Raw genomic sequence first — 15,652 nt, 5'->3', positions numbered from 1 at the left:
GTTTGGAATTCAGGACAAAGCAAATCAGAAACTGGTATTAATAACCCTGACTCATCTTGGAGTGCCCCGTTTACTTGGGCATTTTGACAACTCTGTTTTCAAGAAAGGCATTTGTTTGTTCAGGGTTTTTTGGTTTTGTTTGTGTTTGGAAACTTAAGAATCAGTGCATTTGCAAGGGTTGGCTCTTTCAGTTTTTTGATCAGAATAAGTTCAAGTGCCTAAAAGTAGAGACCATGGTACATCTCTGTATTCATCTGCCACATTCCCCCTTCCTCCCTCACTCTCCTCCCCAGCACAGTACAGAACTCTGTAAACACCTTCGGAGTTTTTATTGTCTCTACCTCCTTGTTTTCTCACTGACTCCCTCCAGGAAGGATACTGTGGGGTTGACTTCTCCTATTACAGGGCCTATTAGTATGCTGGCTTTGTGCCAACCCAGTTACTCCATCCATAACACAGTCTGGAGAGCCCAAGAACTCAAATTCTGCCTTCACCCCCGGGGGGAGGGGTGTGTGTCCCTGACAGTCGTGCAGCCCTTGCCCGTTGAAAGCCCTGACCTCAGCTTTCCTCTCCTCAGAAATGCCAAAGAAAAGAGATGAAGTTGGCAAAGGTGACCTGTTTCTGCTCTAGTGGGCGGAACCAGGCTTTCAATCCTCAAAGAGTTGTTCCCCTTCCGGAAGGGGCTTTTCCTGAGAGAATGATGTAGCGACCAAGAGCACTGTACTTGGAGTCAGAAGATCCAGTTTCAAGTTTGGATTCCACCACTCATCACTTTAGGCAAGTCACGTTAGCTTTCTTATTACCTACCGCAGAGTGGCTGGCTTCAAGTGAATGTACCTAGACTTCGTTCCATTATTACTCTTTTAAAAAGAAGAAAAAGAAGAAGATGGTTACAGGAAGTATCTACTGACCGGTTTCCAGCAGCGGTTCAGGGACGGCCTCCCAGGACTGGCCCCAGGCACCCTCCCGGGAGCCCGCCCAGCCTCGCTGCGATTATTGGTTGCCCTGCCCCAGTCAACCCCAGGCCCACCGCGGCCCTGACACCCAGCTCGGAAGTGGGGTGTGAGTTAGAAAGCTCCGAATAATTCCAGAGGGTCAGTCACTCCCACTTACTGTAAAGTGCTTGCCAGACGGGCCAGGCAAGCCCACCTCTCCTCGGTGGGGCCCCCTTCCCCAAACTCAGCCTCCTCCTTCGGGAACGTAGCAGCTCGAGGACCGCAAAGCTCCCCTTCGCGCGGGCCGTCCCCTGCCTGAGTCCTGCCCTCCGCGCACAGCTCTGCCTGCACTCGGGCGTCCAGGAGCTCCCCCTCCGGGCGGCGCGAGGTGACCGCCGGCAGGGTTGGCAGCAGCGCCCGCTGCGGGGCGGCCCCGAAGACTAGCCCGCCCGCCCGCCCATGTGCGTGGAGAGGAGCGAAGCTCTAGCAGTCGCCGCGCCCGCGCCTGCTGCGTGTGGGTGCCTCACCTCGGAGGCCGGCGGGGGCCGCAACCCGAGTCCCGCTGCCAGGAACTACATTTGCATAATTTGGCTCCCCCCCTCCCCCTTTTCGGATTCAAGGCTGGAGATGCGAGTCGGGCTCCCCTCCGAGGTGTCGTCTTGCCGGTGGTCAGCGCGGGGGCCGCGGGACCGGCCCGAGCGCAGGCGGAGCGGGCTGGCGCACGTGGTAAGAGCGCAGCTTTCTTTCTTTTTCTTTTTTACGAAATGGGACTTTGCACGTTTATGCCGAGGGTGGGGTATCTACAAGGGCGCCAACCTCGCCGCGATTTTCTTTCTTTCTCTTTTTATTTTTATCTCCAATTGGAAAAGCGCGCACAGTGAGAGCGACAAACTTTCCCAAAATTTTACTGGGCGTTTGAAGTCCGGAAGGTGGCCGGCCGCCGGAGAAGATTTCACGGCGGGCAGGGGGAAACGTGACCCTTGGGTGGAGAAGCATAGCCCGCTCCCAGTCGCCCCCGGACCCTGACGGCCGCGCGCGGGGCCGGGTGAGAGCGGGCCGGCTGCGGCGGCGGCCGCGGCAGGTGAGCGGCGGCGGGAGAGCCGCCTGCAGCGCCGCGCTTCCTCCACGGCGTGGCGTCGTGGCTCTCGCCCGCGCGGGCCCCCACGAGGCTGCGGCCGTCCCGGGCCGGGGGCGGGAAAGGGCCGGGCCGGGCCAGGCCCTAGAGGCTGCCCCCGCTCTCCATCCCAGGTCGTGGTGGCTTTGAGCGGTACAGAGAGCCAGGCAGGAGGCGGTGCGCCGGCTCGGGCACCTGGGACCAGCCTCCGGCGGAGCCCGGGCCAAGCCCGGAGCGCTCCGGCTATGGACCGGGAGGCAGGAGCGTTGCGTGCAGCGAGCCAGAACCCACAGCTGTCTGGACCTCTGAAAAGTTTTAAAAAATTGCTTTGAGAACTAACCAGAAAGGTTTCCATCGGGGTCAGTGTTTTTTGTTTTTTTGTTTTTACTCGAAAAGGGAAACGCGTGTGGGGTCATGGCGGCCTGAAATTGGCATTAGCGACGCTGTTTGCTGTCCCTCAGGACCTCGCTGAGCTCACCGAGGTGGCTCTTGGCGAGGCAAAGCAAGAAGATTCTTCCAAATGTGCGTGTTGTGGAGTAGGGCTCGGGTGAGGGCAGGGCGCACTTCCCGAGAGTGTGGGCTTTCGGGGGTCGGGGGCCGCGGTGGCGGCCATACGGCCGGAGAAGGTGAGGTGGGGTGTCTTGGCAGAGCATCCTGTCCGGCAAAGCCCAGCGCCCGCTCGGCGGGGCGGGCGCCCCGGCGCGCTGTCAACAGGGAGGTGTGTAGCGTAAGGTGTGCGAGTGGGTGTGTGAAGAAGGCAGCGGGGGCGGGAGTGTGTGTAGCGGAAGTGGAGCGTGTGTGAGTGTAGCAGTGTGTGTGTGTGTGTGTGCGTGCGTGGCGGGGCAGGGTGAGTGTCCAAGCCTCCATCTGGACGCCCCCACACAGCCGACCGCCCAGACGCGCCGGGAAGGGCGCCCGCTCCGCGCAGCAGCTGAAGGGGGGTGGGGAGCGCGCGGGCAGAGGAAGGGGGGTGTCTCCGGCTGAGGATTTCTCTCGAAGCTCGCCGCAGTTATTCTGTTCTTCCTAGGGTCTACCCCCACCAGCCCCCAAGGTGCCCGAAATACTTAAACAAACAAACAACCCCAAACCTGTTCCGTTTTCGCTCCTGTATAAATAGAACAGACTTTCCAAAAAAGCAATACCGCATTCACTCTTATCACCAGCCACTTCTTTCCACCAAGTAATTCAGAAAAAAGCAGTCAGCTTCCGTGAATGCATGCAGCTTTTTTTTTTTTTTTTTTTCTTCGCTGCCTCCTTTTGCTTGCGGTTTTGAGTTGCCAAGAAAGTGAGTAGGGGTTTGACTGTAGTGTCTCGGCTCCGCTCGGTTTCTTTCCGAAGTTTAATTTTCCGGAATGGCTCCCAAACAAGGGCTGGGGAGGCGGAGCCGCCGGCACCGGATCTTCGCCTTTTTTGGAAAGCCTCGGAGAACCGGAATTCCTCCCCGCTCCGGGAGGCAGCGCCGCAGCTAGGACCTGCACGCTCTTCCCCCGTGGCCTGAGCCGGACTCGCGGGGCGCCGGCTCCCCGCTAGGCTCGGCGCCCTGGACCGGACTGCGGCTCGGCCTGCGCGTCTTAGACCCCCGCGATTCCCCGCGGTCTGAGAGCCGGGAGTCGCGAGCCCGGCGGAGTCCGCGCTGCCGAGACTGTATGCAAATCGGCCATGTGACGGCAAGAAGCCGCCTGGCCCAGCCCTGTTCCTCAGTCCATATATGGGCAGCGACGTCACGGGCATTGAGAACCTGCCCATAAATACTTACAGCAACACTTTCCGTCTAACCGAGAGAGCAGCAATTGATTAATAGCTCGGCGAGGGGACACACTGACTGTTATAATAACACTACACCAGCAACTCCTGGCTTCCCAGCCGGAACACAGGAGAAGAGTCAGTGGCAAATAGTCATTTTTCTTCTTAGAAAAACAGCAACTTGTTTTGCTAGTTTTATTTCTGTTGGATTTTTTTTTTTTTTTTTTTGTGGTTGCTTTTAAGTGTGGAGGGCAAAAGGAGGTACCAACTTAGACTCAGTCCAATCCCTCTCCAAAACGGCTTCTCTGACACTCCAGGTAGAGAGGGAGTTGGGTCTCCAGGTTGTGCGAGGAGCAAATGATGACCGCCAAGGCCGTAGACAAAATCCCAGTAACTCTCAGTGGTTTTGTGCACCAGCTGTCTGACAACATCTACCCGGTGGAGGACCTCGCCGCCACGTCGGTGACCATCTTCCCCAATGCCGAACTGGGAGGCCCCTTTGATCAGATGAACGGAGTGGCCGGAGGTAAGCCCCATGTCCCCTTCGCGGGCCGGGACCCAAGCGGCTCGAAAGTGGTGGGTGGGGTACGGTGCGTGTGCAGGACTTGGAGGAGAGGTTTGGGTGCGAGGTGGATGGTGTTGACTGAACGGGATGCAGGAGGAGCCCGCGGGAGCAAGGACCAGATCGCTGGAGCTGGGCGCGCGGGCAGATGCACCAGGTCGTCAGCGAGCGGGCGGGCGTGCGCCGCGGCGCGCCCAGCCCCCTGCGGGCGCAGGAATAAGAGTAGAAGAGGTGCCCCGCCAGGCTTCGGGGCTTGTGCTGGCCCTTGGGCTGGCGGAACCTCGGCCTTTCCTCTCCCGGGGCAGGGACAAAGTGACGGGAAAGTTCGGGGCTCCGGAGGAGAGCTGGAGAGCCGAGCGGCGGCGAAGCGCCAGAGGAAAGCGTCCGCCGCTCCCTCCCGGGCAGAGCCGACCCGGGGAAAATCTCCGAGCGCGTTCCGGGTGCGGCCAGAAGGAGCGCCCCCACCTGCGCGCCGCCCGCCAAGTTGAGGGGGTTGGCGAGGCGGGAAGGAGGAGGAGGAGGTGGAGGGCGGGCAACGGCGGGAAGCAGCCCCCCGGTGGCGAAGGAGGCCCGCGGGGGCACCGGAGCCGCTGGTTTCCTTGGCGATGCAGTGGAAAGTGGTCTCCCGCGGCCCCCGCTCCTTCCTCGAAGCTCCGCCACCGGCCTCGGGCTAGGGCGTGCGGGTGTTGGGCATGGCCGGGAAGGTTGGAAGGGAAAGGAAACCTATAGATTCCTTCCACTGCAGAGCCCCATACCCTCCTGCAGCCGTCAGCTGTAGCGCAGCGGGAGAGGGAGGGACGGAAGCGCCGGGGATGGGGAGCATCCAGGAAATCTCTGATCTCTTTCTCAGGCTCCCCTCTCGGGCGGCACTGGCTGGGATCAGTCTTCTGGTTAGGGTCTGCCCTGGAGCCCCAGCCGTGGGACCCCCAGGCAAAGGAGAGGCAGAGAAGTTCCAGGCAGATGGGGAATTTTTAATATTGTTGTTGCTATTATTGGGTGTTTTTATTGGGGAGGAGAGCCACAGATGGTTGTGTGTGGGGGTTGGGAGTAGTTCATCCTGCTTTTCTGGGTAGTTTGAGTCCCAGACTGTCATTGGCTGCCACAGTGGGATCCTGGGCTACCCTCTTCTTACTGTCCCCTAGGCTTCAATTTTTCCACCTGTTGGGCTCTGCCCCAGCTCTACTATGCTAAGATCCTGGGCTTTGGGAATGGACCTGTGTGAGAGTGGGTGAGAAGGGATTCTTGGCTGCATTCTCATCGCTCCACCTCCATTCTTTCTTTTCCCTCCCCAGATGGCATGATCAACATTGACATGACTGGAGAGAAGAGGTCCTTGGATCTCCCATATCCCAGCAGCTTTGCTCCTGTCTCTGCACCTAGAAACCAGACCTTCACGTACATGGGCAAGTTCTCCATTGACCCCCAGTACCCTGGTGCCAGCTGCTACCCAGAAGGCATCATCAATATTGTGAGTGCAGGCATCCTGCAAGGGGTTACCTCCCCAGCTTCGACCACAGCCTCGTCCAGCGTCACCTCTGCCTCCCCCAACCCACTGGCCACAGGACCCCTGGGTGTGTGCACCATGTCTCAGACCCAGCCTGACCTGGACCATCTCTACTCTCCACCGCCACCACCTCCTCCTTACTCTGGCTGCGCAGGAGACCTCTACCAGGACCCCTCGGCATTCCTGTCAGCAGCCACCACCTCCACATCCTCCTCCCTGGCCTACCCACCGCCTCCTTCCTACCCCTCCCCTAAGCCAGCCACGGACCCGGGTCTCTTTCCCATGATCCCGGACTATCCTGGATTCTTCCCATCACAGTGCCAGAGAGACCTACATGGTACAGCTGGCCCAGACCGCAAACCCTTTCCCTGCCCCCTGGACTCCTTGCGAGTCCCTCCTCCACTCACTCCGCTCTCCACCATTCGCAACTTTACCCTGGCCGGTCCCAGTGCTGGGGCCGCGGGGCCAGGGGCCAGTGGAGGCAGTGAGGGACCCCGGCTGCCTGGCAGCAGCTCGGCAGCAGCCGCTGCTGCCGCCTATAACCCGCACCACCTGCCGCTGCGGCCCATTCTGAGGCCTCGCAAGTACCCCAACAGGCCTAGCAAGACCCCAGTGCATGAGAGGCCCTACCCGTGCCCAGCAGAAGGCTGTGACCGGCGCTTCTCCCGCTCTGATGAGCTGACCAGACACATCCGCATCCACACGGGACACAAACCCTTCCAGTGTCGGATTTGCATGCGCAACTTCAGCCGCAGTGACCATCTCACTACCCACATCCGCACTCACACTGGCGAGAAGCCCTTTGCCTGTGACTACTGCGGCCGCAAGTTCGCCCGGAGTGACGAGAGGAAGCGCCACACCAAGATCCACCTGAGACAGAAGGAGCGCAAAAGCAGTGCGCCTTCCTCATCCGTGCCAGCTGCCTCCGCAGCCTCTTGCACTGGAGGCACGCAGGCTGGGGGGGCCCTGTGCAGCAGCAACAGTGGCACTATCGGCGGCGGGTCCCTCGCCCCTTGCTCCTCTCGGACCCGGACACCTTGAATGAGACTCAGGCTGACACACCAGCTCCTTGAGGCCCCGGAGGCTCTTCGTCCACTGGTCCACTTCAACTGCACAACAAACACTACCACCCTTTCCTGCCCCCCTCTCCCTTCCAGGGCGAAGGGCCTAGGTGGAGCCCAGCACTGCCCCCTTTTCACTTAGAAACAGGTCCTTCCTAAAACTTAGCCCACTTTAGTGTCTCTTAGGTGGGTTGACTATCACCCTAAGATAATGGGGAGGTGCAGAAGGGTGTTGGGTGGGGTCCCTGGCCTAGAGGGCTGAGGCCTGACCCTGCTTTAAAGGGTTGTTTGACTAGGTTTTGCTTCCCTTCTCTCATATCTTGTCCCATTACAGGTTTTGACTCTGGATGTCAGAGTTGATTTGAGACTTTTTCTACAATAGTAGGTTGGGAGATGCTGATCCCTTCAGGTGGGGGCAGCAAAAAGAAGCAAAGCTGATGTGCACTTTATGGCTTGGGACTGATTTGGGGATGCTGTACAGTGAATGAAGCATGGCCTTTATGCTGCATTCTGTGGCCCTAGAACAGTGAATCAAAGCTTATCTAGTCGTTCCAACCCTTTAAGCAATATGTATTATAAACTCAGAGAACGGAAGTGCAATGTGATGGGAGGGACATAGCAATATCTGCTCCTTTTTGAGTTGTTTGAGAAGTGTAAAGACTATTTTTTCAGTGTATATCCACTCAGATTTTGTGTATTTTTGATGTGCACTGTTCTCCAAGTTCTGAACCTTCGGGAAAAAAAGCATTTATGATCTCCTGAAATGAGTCAGAGATTAACTTATTTAAAGGGGGATGTACATATATTCTCTGAAACTAGGATGCATGCAGTTGTGTTGGAAGTGTCCTTGGTGCCTTGTGTGATGTAGACAATGTTAAAGGGTCTGCATGTAAATGGGTTGCCTTACTATGGAAAAAAAAAATCACTCCCTGGGTTTAGTATGGCTGTATATTTCTGCCTATTAATATTTGGATTTTTTTTTAGAAAGTATATTTTTGTATGCTCTGTTTTGTGACTTAAAAGTGTTACCTTTGTAGTTGAATTGCAGATAAGAATGTAAATAATATTACTGGAGCTGACTTGTTTGGTTATTAGCTCTTAATAGTTGTGGAAATAGAAATGATTTATTCTAACGCAAAACCACTAACCAAAATTCAGATAATGGATGGTTTATGACTATAGTGTAAATAAATACTTTTCAACAATATTTTTGCTGCAGAAATCGTTGATGAAAGATTTACTTGGTGGGAGTTCAAAAGTTATCCAGTGCTTTGACCAAGTTAGGATCTCCCAGGTTTTCTTTGCTGGCCTTTCAACACCAGCCCTCTCACCCCCCAAGCAATCTCCATTCATAATCAAATGCTAGCGTTCCGGGGATTTCCCCCATGCATTAGTGTAAAAGTGGGGAGGCGTTGTTTTGACTCATTGTTCCGTCCTCTCTAACAGCCTATAGCTTCTCTCGACTCCTGAGTGGGCTCCGGAAAATAAATACTTACAAACAAGTGCCCACTCGGAGACTACACATTTGTGGCTGCTTTCAGAACTCTGACCAAGGCCAGGAACTCAGACGAGATGTGGCTTTGTGGAAAGTGTGGTGGCGTGGTCAAGCTGGAAATGACTTTTAGGTTCCAGGATTAGTCTCATGACCACAGAAAACTTTTTGAAAAATGCTATCGCCTCTTCAGATCAAAAATGCACTCAGACACTGCTGAAAACAGCATTCATTGTTTGCCAAAGGAATTACCCCAGGACTCATTTCTCTCTAGTCTTCTCTCCCTGGTTGCCCCTATTTGGAAGGATCACTAACCTGCCATATGTTTGGTGGGCCTAGAGACTATCAAAATACCCGGCTCATTAGATAAAATAGTTGCACACCAGCTTAATAAAATCTCAAAGAAAGACATTCTGAATCAAATAGGCAAATATGGTTCTCCATTTTACTTGATAATAGTTTGCAAAAGAATACTCTATAGGGTTCATTTTACTGTGAGCCTTTTGTAGCAATTTTAAAATATAAATTTCACCAAGAAAGAGTTATCTACCTGTCATACAAAGCAAATGGGTTGGGCCTCTGTGAAGAATTGGGCCTCAATATCATTGAAGTTCACCCATTGCTTCTGGATCCTCACATAAGTATAACATGTTGGAGCAGAAACTGTTCAGCTGTATCATCTGAAAACTGTCATCTGTCCTTTGCCACTGTCAGCCTCCTTCATATGTGGTCGGTAATTGGCCTGTATTTTAGAACAGCAGACAGCAAGTAACTACTCCTCAAAACTTTTTGCTCTTCAGAGGGCTGGAATTTTTAGATCTAACTTGTGGAGGTAATTAATCCTTTTATTTCCTCTCTTTCTGTATTTCAAAGATGCAGAATACCTCTTTCAGTAACTACTAAATAGAAATTTTCTAAACCCCAGTGCCAGATTGTTCTAGTGACTGATGTTATTCCATTAGATTCATATTTCGTAGTTTGTCAGCTTATTATCATCCTTGCTTGGCTAATTTTGTTAAAACATGTATACAACAATGCCACATTTTGGTAATTATGTGTTTTAATGAATACTCTCCTCCTAGCAAAATTTCATAATATTAAAATACAGTAATTTGTCCTGCCAACTTAAATTTCAGAACACCTTCAATCAAGATAATGTAAACAATTGTTCACAAAGCGGGACTAAAAAAGCTTTTTAAGAAGTCCTTTTTAAAAGAATAAGTTAATGTTAAATGTATTTTGATGATAGTCAAATTGGTTACATAATCACTTTCACCTTGAGGTGGGCTTGGTGAAGAGACAACATACCATGAGGAACATATCTTGGTGTTTTTTCAGAGACAACTTGGTGGCTTTTACTTCTTGATTTTAACATGTTAGGTCAATCTTTCACCAGATTTCACTCTCAGCTTGCAACATTCAGGGTACTTTCATCCAGGTGTTTCATTTTTTACTTTGCTTAAGAAATAAAGTATATAAAGCTAAGTCTGATGCTTCTTATATTCAGTATGCCTTATTGAACAGTATTTCTGATAGTAAACCTGTTTAAAAATAAACTTCTGGAGAATAAGTAGGTCTATTAAACTAAACAAGGTTTTCAATTATTCATAAATGAGTGTATTTAAGTATCAATTGCTAATGAAATTAAGCCAAATTGTTTGGTATATATTGAAAATGGCTGTAGTGATATTTTAACTGTCCCTGATATATGTGTGTGTGTGTGTGTGTGTGTGTGTGTGTGTGTGTGTAGAATGGTCAGCATCAAGTACCTAAAATGCTGCCAGTCCAAACTATAATTAAACAAATTTTACAGAAAAAGACAAATATTTAAGTCAAATATTTATTCTTTCCTTCATGGATAAAAGTATTTTTCTTTTCTTGCACTAGTTTATTTTCTTTAGGTTAAACATAAAGGAGAACTATTTTCTGTTGTAGCAAAATAACATGATTCCACATTAATTTCAGATGTGTTTTCAATCAGATTGTTTCAAAAAGCTCACAAGGAAATGGACTATGTAAGTTTCTACTACTTGGACTTTGGAATCTGCAGAAAGCCACCAGTTTTCAGTACAACATAATCTTATAGAATGAATGTTTAATAGTAATTGGACATCATAGTATTTTTCATTTTGCAATAATCAAATAAGATTTACCTCTTTAACAATTTCAAACATGCTTTTATTTTCCATAAGTACACTGATTTTAATTTCTGGATCTTAAGATTCAGTATGTAGGGGGCTTAACAAAGGATTGCCTTGACAGTAGATGCTTCATTACACTGAAATAATCAGTGGTTGGTTTCTGTTTGTAACCTGGCTCTCAGAATTCAGATGAAGAGGGTTACAGGAGTGGCACTACCCTCAGGTTAGAGTTGAATAGTAACGGGCTGAACCCTGAATTAAAGACATATTGCTTCTACGTTGAGCAGTAGAGCTAGCTAGTGCACAAGATACAAAGTCATTTGGAATCAGTAACAGTCTACCTGAGATGCCAAGGCAGAGGCATCTACAAGGGGACAATGAAAAAGGAGAAATAAAAGGTGTGGACTCTGGAAGAATTTAACGGCTATTAGCCTTGAAAGTTCAGAGAACCCACTCCAGTTGACAACTAGTACTTTAAAAATGGGCCCATGATTTTCATTAACAAACAACAGTTAGTGTAACCTCAATCCACGTGAATCAGGCTTAGTAAAAAAAATCAATTCTCATAGAGTAGTAGGTAGGTACACAATACACACCATTAATAAAACTGGCTTTTGATATATCAGGGAATTAAAACGCTTTGGAAGTATTGAGACAGACTTCTCACCCGGGGGGAGGCAATTATTGCGTTTGTTATTCAACAGGAAAGTGATCAGTATCATTGTGCTCATCAGTCTGTGTAGGGGAAGACGACTTTTCTCCTCAGTCGTTACTAAAATAGTCTATATTGCAGTAATATATGGAATGCAATAGCAGCACATGAAGTCAGTCATGATGAACAGTTTAAGCGCAGAGGTGCCAGGTTTTGCTGCACGACATTTTGTCTTTGTAGTAAGAATATTCTTCTTAGTGGCTAAAACAAGTTCTGTTTTCACCATTAATTTACTCAATATATTAGTGAACCACAAGTTTCACTGTCCTTACTGAACTAAATTAGAGAGATACCATATTGCTATTTTGGCCTGCAACAATTTCAGTTCTTTTGAAAAGCACCTTAGTTTTTTTTCATTCAGCTTGTTTGCACTTGAGAACTTTAAAACTTTTCACAATAAAGTTTGGAAAAACAATTCCTTCTTGCTTACTGTTCTATTGCTAGAATGTTTTTGTAGTTTTAATGCATTCTAGGGTGTATTATAGCATATACATCACTGTCAATAATTTTATAAATTCATCAACTTTTTGCTATAATTCAGAATGGGTAGGCATGTGATTGATAACCACACTCATTACTGTGCTATTAAAAAAACCATTTTGTGAACATTTTTCTAAGAAAATCATCATTTGCATATCTAGGATTTAGTTTTAAATTGAATGGCATTATGAACTGCTTCAAACTGCCCCAAGGCATATTAAACTATAGCATCATGTGAAGCCACCATAAAACGTTAGCAACCTTGGAGGAAAGGCTTGGCATTATGCCTGTTTCAGGTTTTACAAGGGTGGCATTTCACATGGAATAAGCGTCTTTTTTGTTTAAAAAAAAAAAATCAAGAATTTGCTTTCTTAATCTATTTAAAAAATTGGGAACAAATATTCCTTCACTCTGGGCCACAGTAACCCAGTATGCATAAAGAGGCAAAGGCACATACTGTCTCTCCAGTGTCAACACTTTCCACCAATAGCAAGTCTCCCTTTATTACATACAGACCTTAGAACTCGATTGCCATTTGGGCAAGTCAATCAAGAGGGCTTAGACAACAGCTGGGCAGATTTTAATGTGTTTATTTCTACAGTTTGTTTTTATTAAAAGTGTTGTGAAAAAGGAATCCTATAAATAGTAAAAAGAGGGAAACAATAGTGCTCCATAGCCTGAAGCAAATGGTGTAAATACATTTGTAAACAAGGTAAAGTTGCTGAGCTTACCGAAAGGACAAAAATAAAACTAGTTACAGATAGCACAACTGTTTAAGAGGTTGGTTAGTGTTTTGTCCCTCGTTCTGGTGCCCTAAAACGGCCAGCAGTATAGGTAATTCTCTATTCTGTAGCCTTGATCATGTGTGCCTTCTCTCTTCCTATAGAAACCACACCAGATGAGGCAAGCTCTGGCTCACTACTGTTGGGAGAACACTGCCATCAAAACCACACAGCTGGAACCAGCAGCCTTCTGGAACATTTGAGCTCCTGAGAATTTGAAACAGTCATCAACATTTTTCTCTATTTTTGCAGGAAAATACTGGAAGTAAACAGGGGCATGGAATTCAACAACTGGCTAGAAGTGTTTTACATTCAGTTGTTTGGAAGCATGGTGATTCAGCTCCTTTGAATCTTCTGGTTAGAAAACCCAGAATTAACCTATCACCTCTTAAAGCTCACGAAGACCCTCCCCCCAAAATGAAAAGTCATTTGAAGGTAATATAGTTTTTGCATTAAAGGTGAATCTGCAACAAGAAATCTGCTTAACTCCCAGATCTGGAGACTCAAGGGGACAATAAGCTCTAAGTGATCATCTGTCACTGAGATATGCAGGCGCTGGATTTCTTGGTAGATGCTGCCAGAGTAAACCAGATGTGGCTACCGGGCAAGAGGAGGAAAGAAAACAAATCTTGTCCTCTACATGCATAGTTATGCTTTGGGGGTGATACTCCAACTCTGGAAAAATGATCTAATTTTCACTTTACATAGTAGCTCATCTTGTTAAACCTAGTTTTTACCAGTGACTTGAACTAAAAACAATTCAAACCACTGGGTCATGCAATCAATAAATTAGAATTATAACAATAAGGAGTAAAAGGGACATAGGTGGAAAACAAATCCTATTTACCCGGGGTAGGGGGTGTGGGGGCTTTTAGTGTATTTTGTATAGTATAAAGAACAGAGAAAAGACTATTTTCATTATGGCTTTAGGATGGAAGCGCTTCAGATAGTCCCCTGCCCCCCTTTCCCCCAAACCAAAACCCCAATGGCAGTGACAGAGCCAGGAAACAACCTAGTCTACTAGCCTTCCCCGCCCCTTAACCCGACCCCGCGGCTGCACTCCAGTCGCCAGTGCTTCCCACGGCTCCGGAGAAAGCAGCTACAGCCCATTCCAGTAGATCCAAAGCCCAGGCCTGCGGGTAGGGAGAGAGCCCTTATGGTGGGTCGCGGGTAGCCAGGCCCAGATGTGAACAGGGCACGTCTTCGCCCCACGGCAACCGGGCGCTGGCGGCTTCAAGGGAAGACCTTGGGACCTGGATAGGGCTCCCCCTCGCACCAGAAGTCATCGGCTTGAGGGGTCTCCAGGAGCCACACCTCTCGGGGCAGGTCGCAGGCCGAGCCGGAGAGCTCCTTGTCCCTGACAGGCTCCAGCACCCGGTAATAGTGGCAGTCCCGGCCATCGTCCGGGTCATAGGGCGGGGCCAGAATGTCCAGGAAGGCGGCGGGCCCGTCCACAGCGTCGATCTGGTGCAGGTTGTCCTGGTGTGGGGTGAGGACGCAGGGGCCGCTGGCCTCGGTGTACTCGGCCCTCGAGCGCAGCACGCCCAGCCGCACGGCGTCCCGCTCCCGGGCTTTCAGCGGCGGCTCGAACTGCTGCTCTGGCGGCGGGGCCCGTGGCCGCTGCCCGCCGCCCGCCTCCAGCTTGTCCATGCAGCTGATGCGCACGGTGCCGTAGAGCACCTTGAGCATGCCGTGCATGCCCGGGTGGTCATGAAGCGGAATGGACGTGCCGCTCTTGAGCAGGAACACGCCGAGGCTGAAGCCGTCGGTTTCGTAGATGTGCATATAGGTGACCGGTGGTAGGTTGGGCGGCAACGGCTGCACCGTGGCCTTGCGCGGGGCGATGTTCAGGTCCTCCGCGCGGACTTGGGTCAGCAGGTTCTTCAGCTTGCTCAGGTTCTCCGGGAAGCCCTGAGGCATAGGGGCCTCGGAGCCCGGCGCCGCGCCGTGGTCGGAAGCGCTGCGGCAGCCCCCGCTGCCCCGGAAGGTGAGACACGCCTGGCGGGCGATCCGTTGGATCAGGGAGGCCATGTTGTCTCGGGGCATGCTCGGCTGATCCTCTGCGTGTCGAGGCTGGCCCCCGCCGCCCCCTGCTTTCCTCCGCCCCTTGCGGTCTCCGGTGGCCGCCACAGCTGCCAGCAGCCCGGGGCGAAGCGAGGGGCCCCGCAACTACCGGTCTTACGGGCGCGCGGCACCGCTGCCGCCAACCTCAGCAGCCTCGCGCCCGCAACGGCCCGGCGCACCCGCCCCGCGCCTCCGGCGAGCGCGCACGCGCACGACCCACGCGCCGCACTCACGCCAGAGGAGCAGGTACCGGCCGCGCGGACGGTGTAAGGCTTTGCGTTACGCCCGACGTTCCATTCAAGCAGCCCACACCTACGACGGTGGCCGGGCGCGCTGGCCGCCTTACAGAGCATGCTGGGACTTGTAGTCCGATATTACGGATGAGCGCTGACCGTTTCCTTTGCCAGCTGGAAAAGGAAGGATTGGATTTGTTTCTTATAAAGAGCCTTTCTTTAACTGTTTCAAGGTATTTGCTTGTTTGAGAAGAAGGTGAATTGGGACGCAAGAGAAGTAGCCAGTTAACTACAACTCCCGGCATCCTCAGCAGGCCGGAGTGGCGCACTTCCGGCAGCTGCCCTGAGGCGTGGTGGAGGCTCTTGGCCATCGCTAGGAACGGGGCAAGAGGGTCGTTAACCTTTCTGGCGCCGGTCGGCCTGTTCAGCCAGCCAGGGTCGCTCTTCTCTGGCGCCTACCTTTGGGAAGGAGGCTGTTGAGTTAACTTCATGTCTTCCTGGCCACCTAGGCAGCACAGGCTACCCACGGGGATTACGGGACAGCACTTTCGTAATTTTCCAAGTTTCTTGGGAGATGAGAGGGTCGAGGCCGTCCCTAGCGATCAGGATTCCTCTGCACAGCCGTCCCCAGCTGTTGTTTGCATCAGGGTGTGGTGACGCTGCTCTTCCGGTTAAAGAGCCGGATAGTTTTGCTGGGATTCGAGAGGCCATTTGCTGTGGCCAAGGATTGTGTATACTAAAGGTTATTAAACCATGGTTTGCCTGAGAAGCACCTGGTTGTAAGGGGGAGGTAGGGAGGAGCTTAAAAAAAATACAAATTATTGGTTGT

At 51.1% G+C, this 15,652-nt stretch overlaps 2 protein-coding genes across 4 annotated transcripts; one reads left to right on the top strand and one right to left on the bottom strand.

Annotated features, from left to right (window-relative positions):
* Positions 1 to 1,574: 1,574 nt before the first annotated feature.
* EGR2 (early growth response 2) lies at positions 1,575 to 8,147 on the top strand. Of its 3 annotated transcripts, none has more exons than XM_042909033.1 (3): positions 1,575 to 1,661; positions 4,210 to 4,318; positions 5,647 to 8,146. In XM_042909033.1, the coding sequence occupies exons 2-3, from the start codon at positions 4,300 to 4,302 to the stop codon at positions 6,897 to 6,899; spliced, it is 1,272 nt and encodes a 423-aa protein (XP_042764967.1). In that variant the 5' UTR covers positions 1,575 to 1,661; positions 4,210 to 4,299; the 3' UTR covers positions 6,900 to 8,146. The 3 variants fall into 3 exon arrangements, with proteins under 3 accessions (XP_042764967.1, XP_042764969.1, XP_042764968.1); XM_042909035.1 differs by lacking the exon at positions 1,575 to 1,661 and adding an exon at positions 3,745 to 4,109; XM_042909034.1 differs by lacking the exon at positions 1,575 to 1,661 and having other exon boundaries at positions 3,745 to 4,318; positions 5,647 to 8,147.
* A 4,171-nt stretch (positions 8,148 to 12,318) lies between these two features.
* ADO (2-aminoethanethiol dioxygenase) lies at positions 12,319 to 14,696 on the bottom strand. The gene has a single exon (XM_042907920.1). It carries the CDS (start codon positions 14,570 to 14,572, stop codon positions 13,760 to 13,762), a length of 813 nt encoding a protein of 270 aa, XP_042763854.1. The 5' UTR covers positions 14,573 to 14,696; the 3' UTR covers positions 12,319 to 13,759.
* Between the last annotated feature and the right edge of the window lie 956 nt (positions 14,697 to 15,652).

This window comes from Panthera leo, chromosome D2, assembly GCF_018350215.1.
Source record: "Panthera leo isolate Ple1 chromosome D2, P.leo_Ple1_pat1.1, whole genome shotgun sequence".
In the NCBI taxonomy this organism is placed as follows: domain Eukaryota; kingdom Metazoa; phylum Chordata; class Mammalia; order Carnivora; family Felidae; genus Panthera; species Panthera leo.
Note: the sequence above shows the minus strand (reverse complement) of the source record. Positions and strands in the feature narration are given on the sequence as shown.

What these genes read in the sequence shown, in the direction of transcription:
- EGR2 (XM_042909034.1), top strand. Translation starts at nt 4,150, where the DNA reads ATGATGACCGCCAAGGCCGTAGACAAAATCCCAGTAACTCTCAGTGGT. An exon ending in GATGAACGGAGTGGCCGGAG is followed by an intron (nt 4,319 to 5,646) that starts GTAAGCCCCATG and finishes TTCCCTCCCCAG; the next exon opens with ATGGCATGATCAACATTGAC.
- ADO (XM_042907920.1), bottom strand. Translation starts at nt 14,572, where the DNA reads ATGCCCCGAGACAACATGGCCTCCCTGATCCAACGGATCGCCCGCCAG.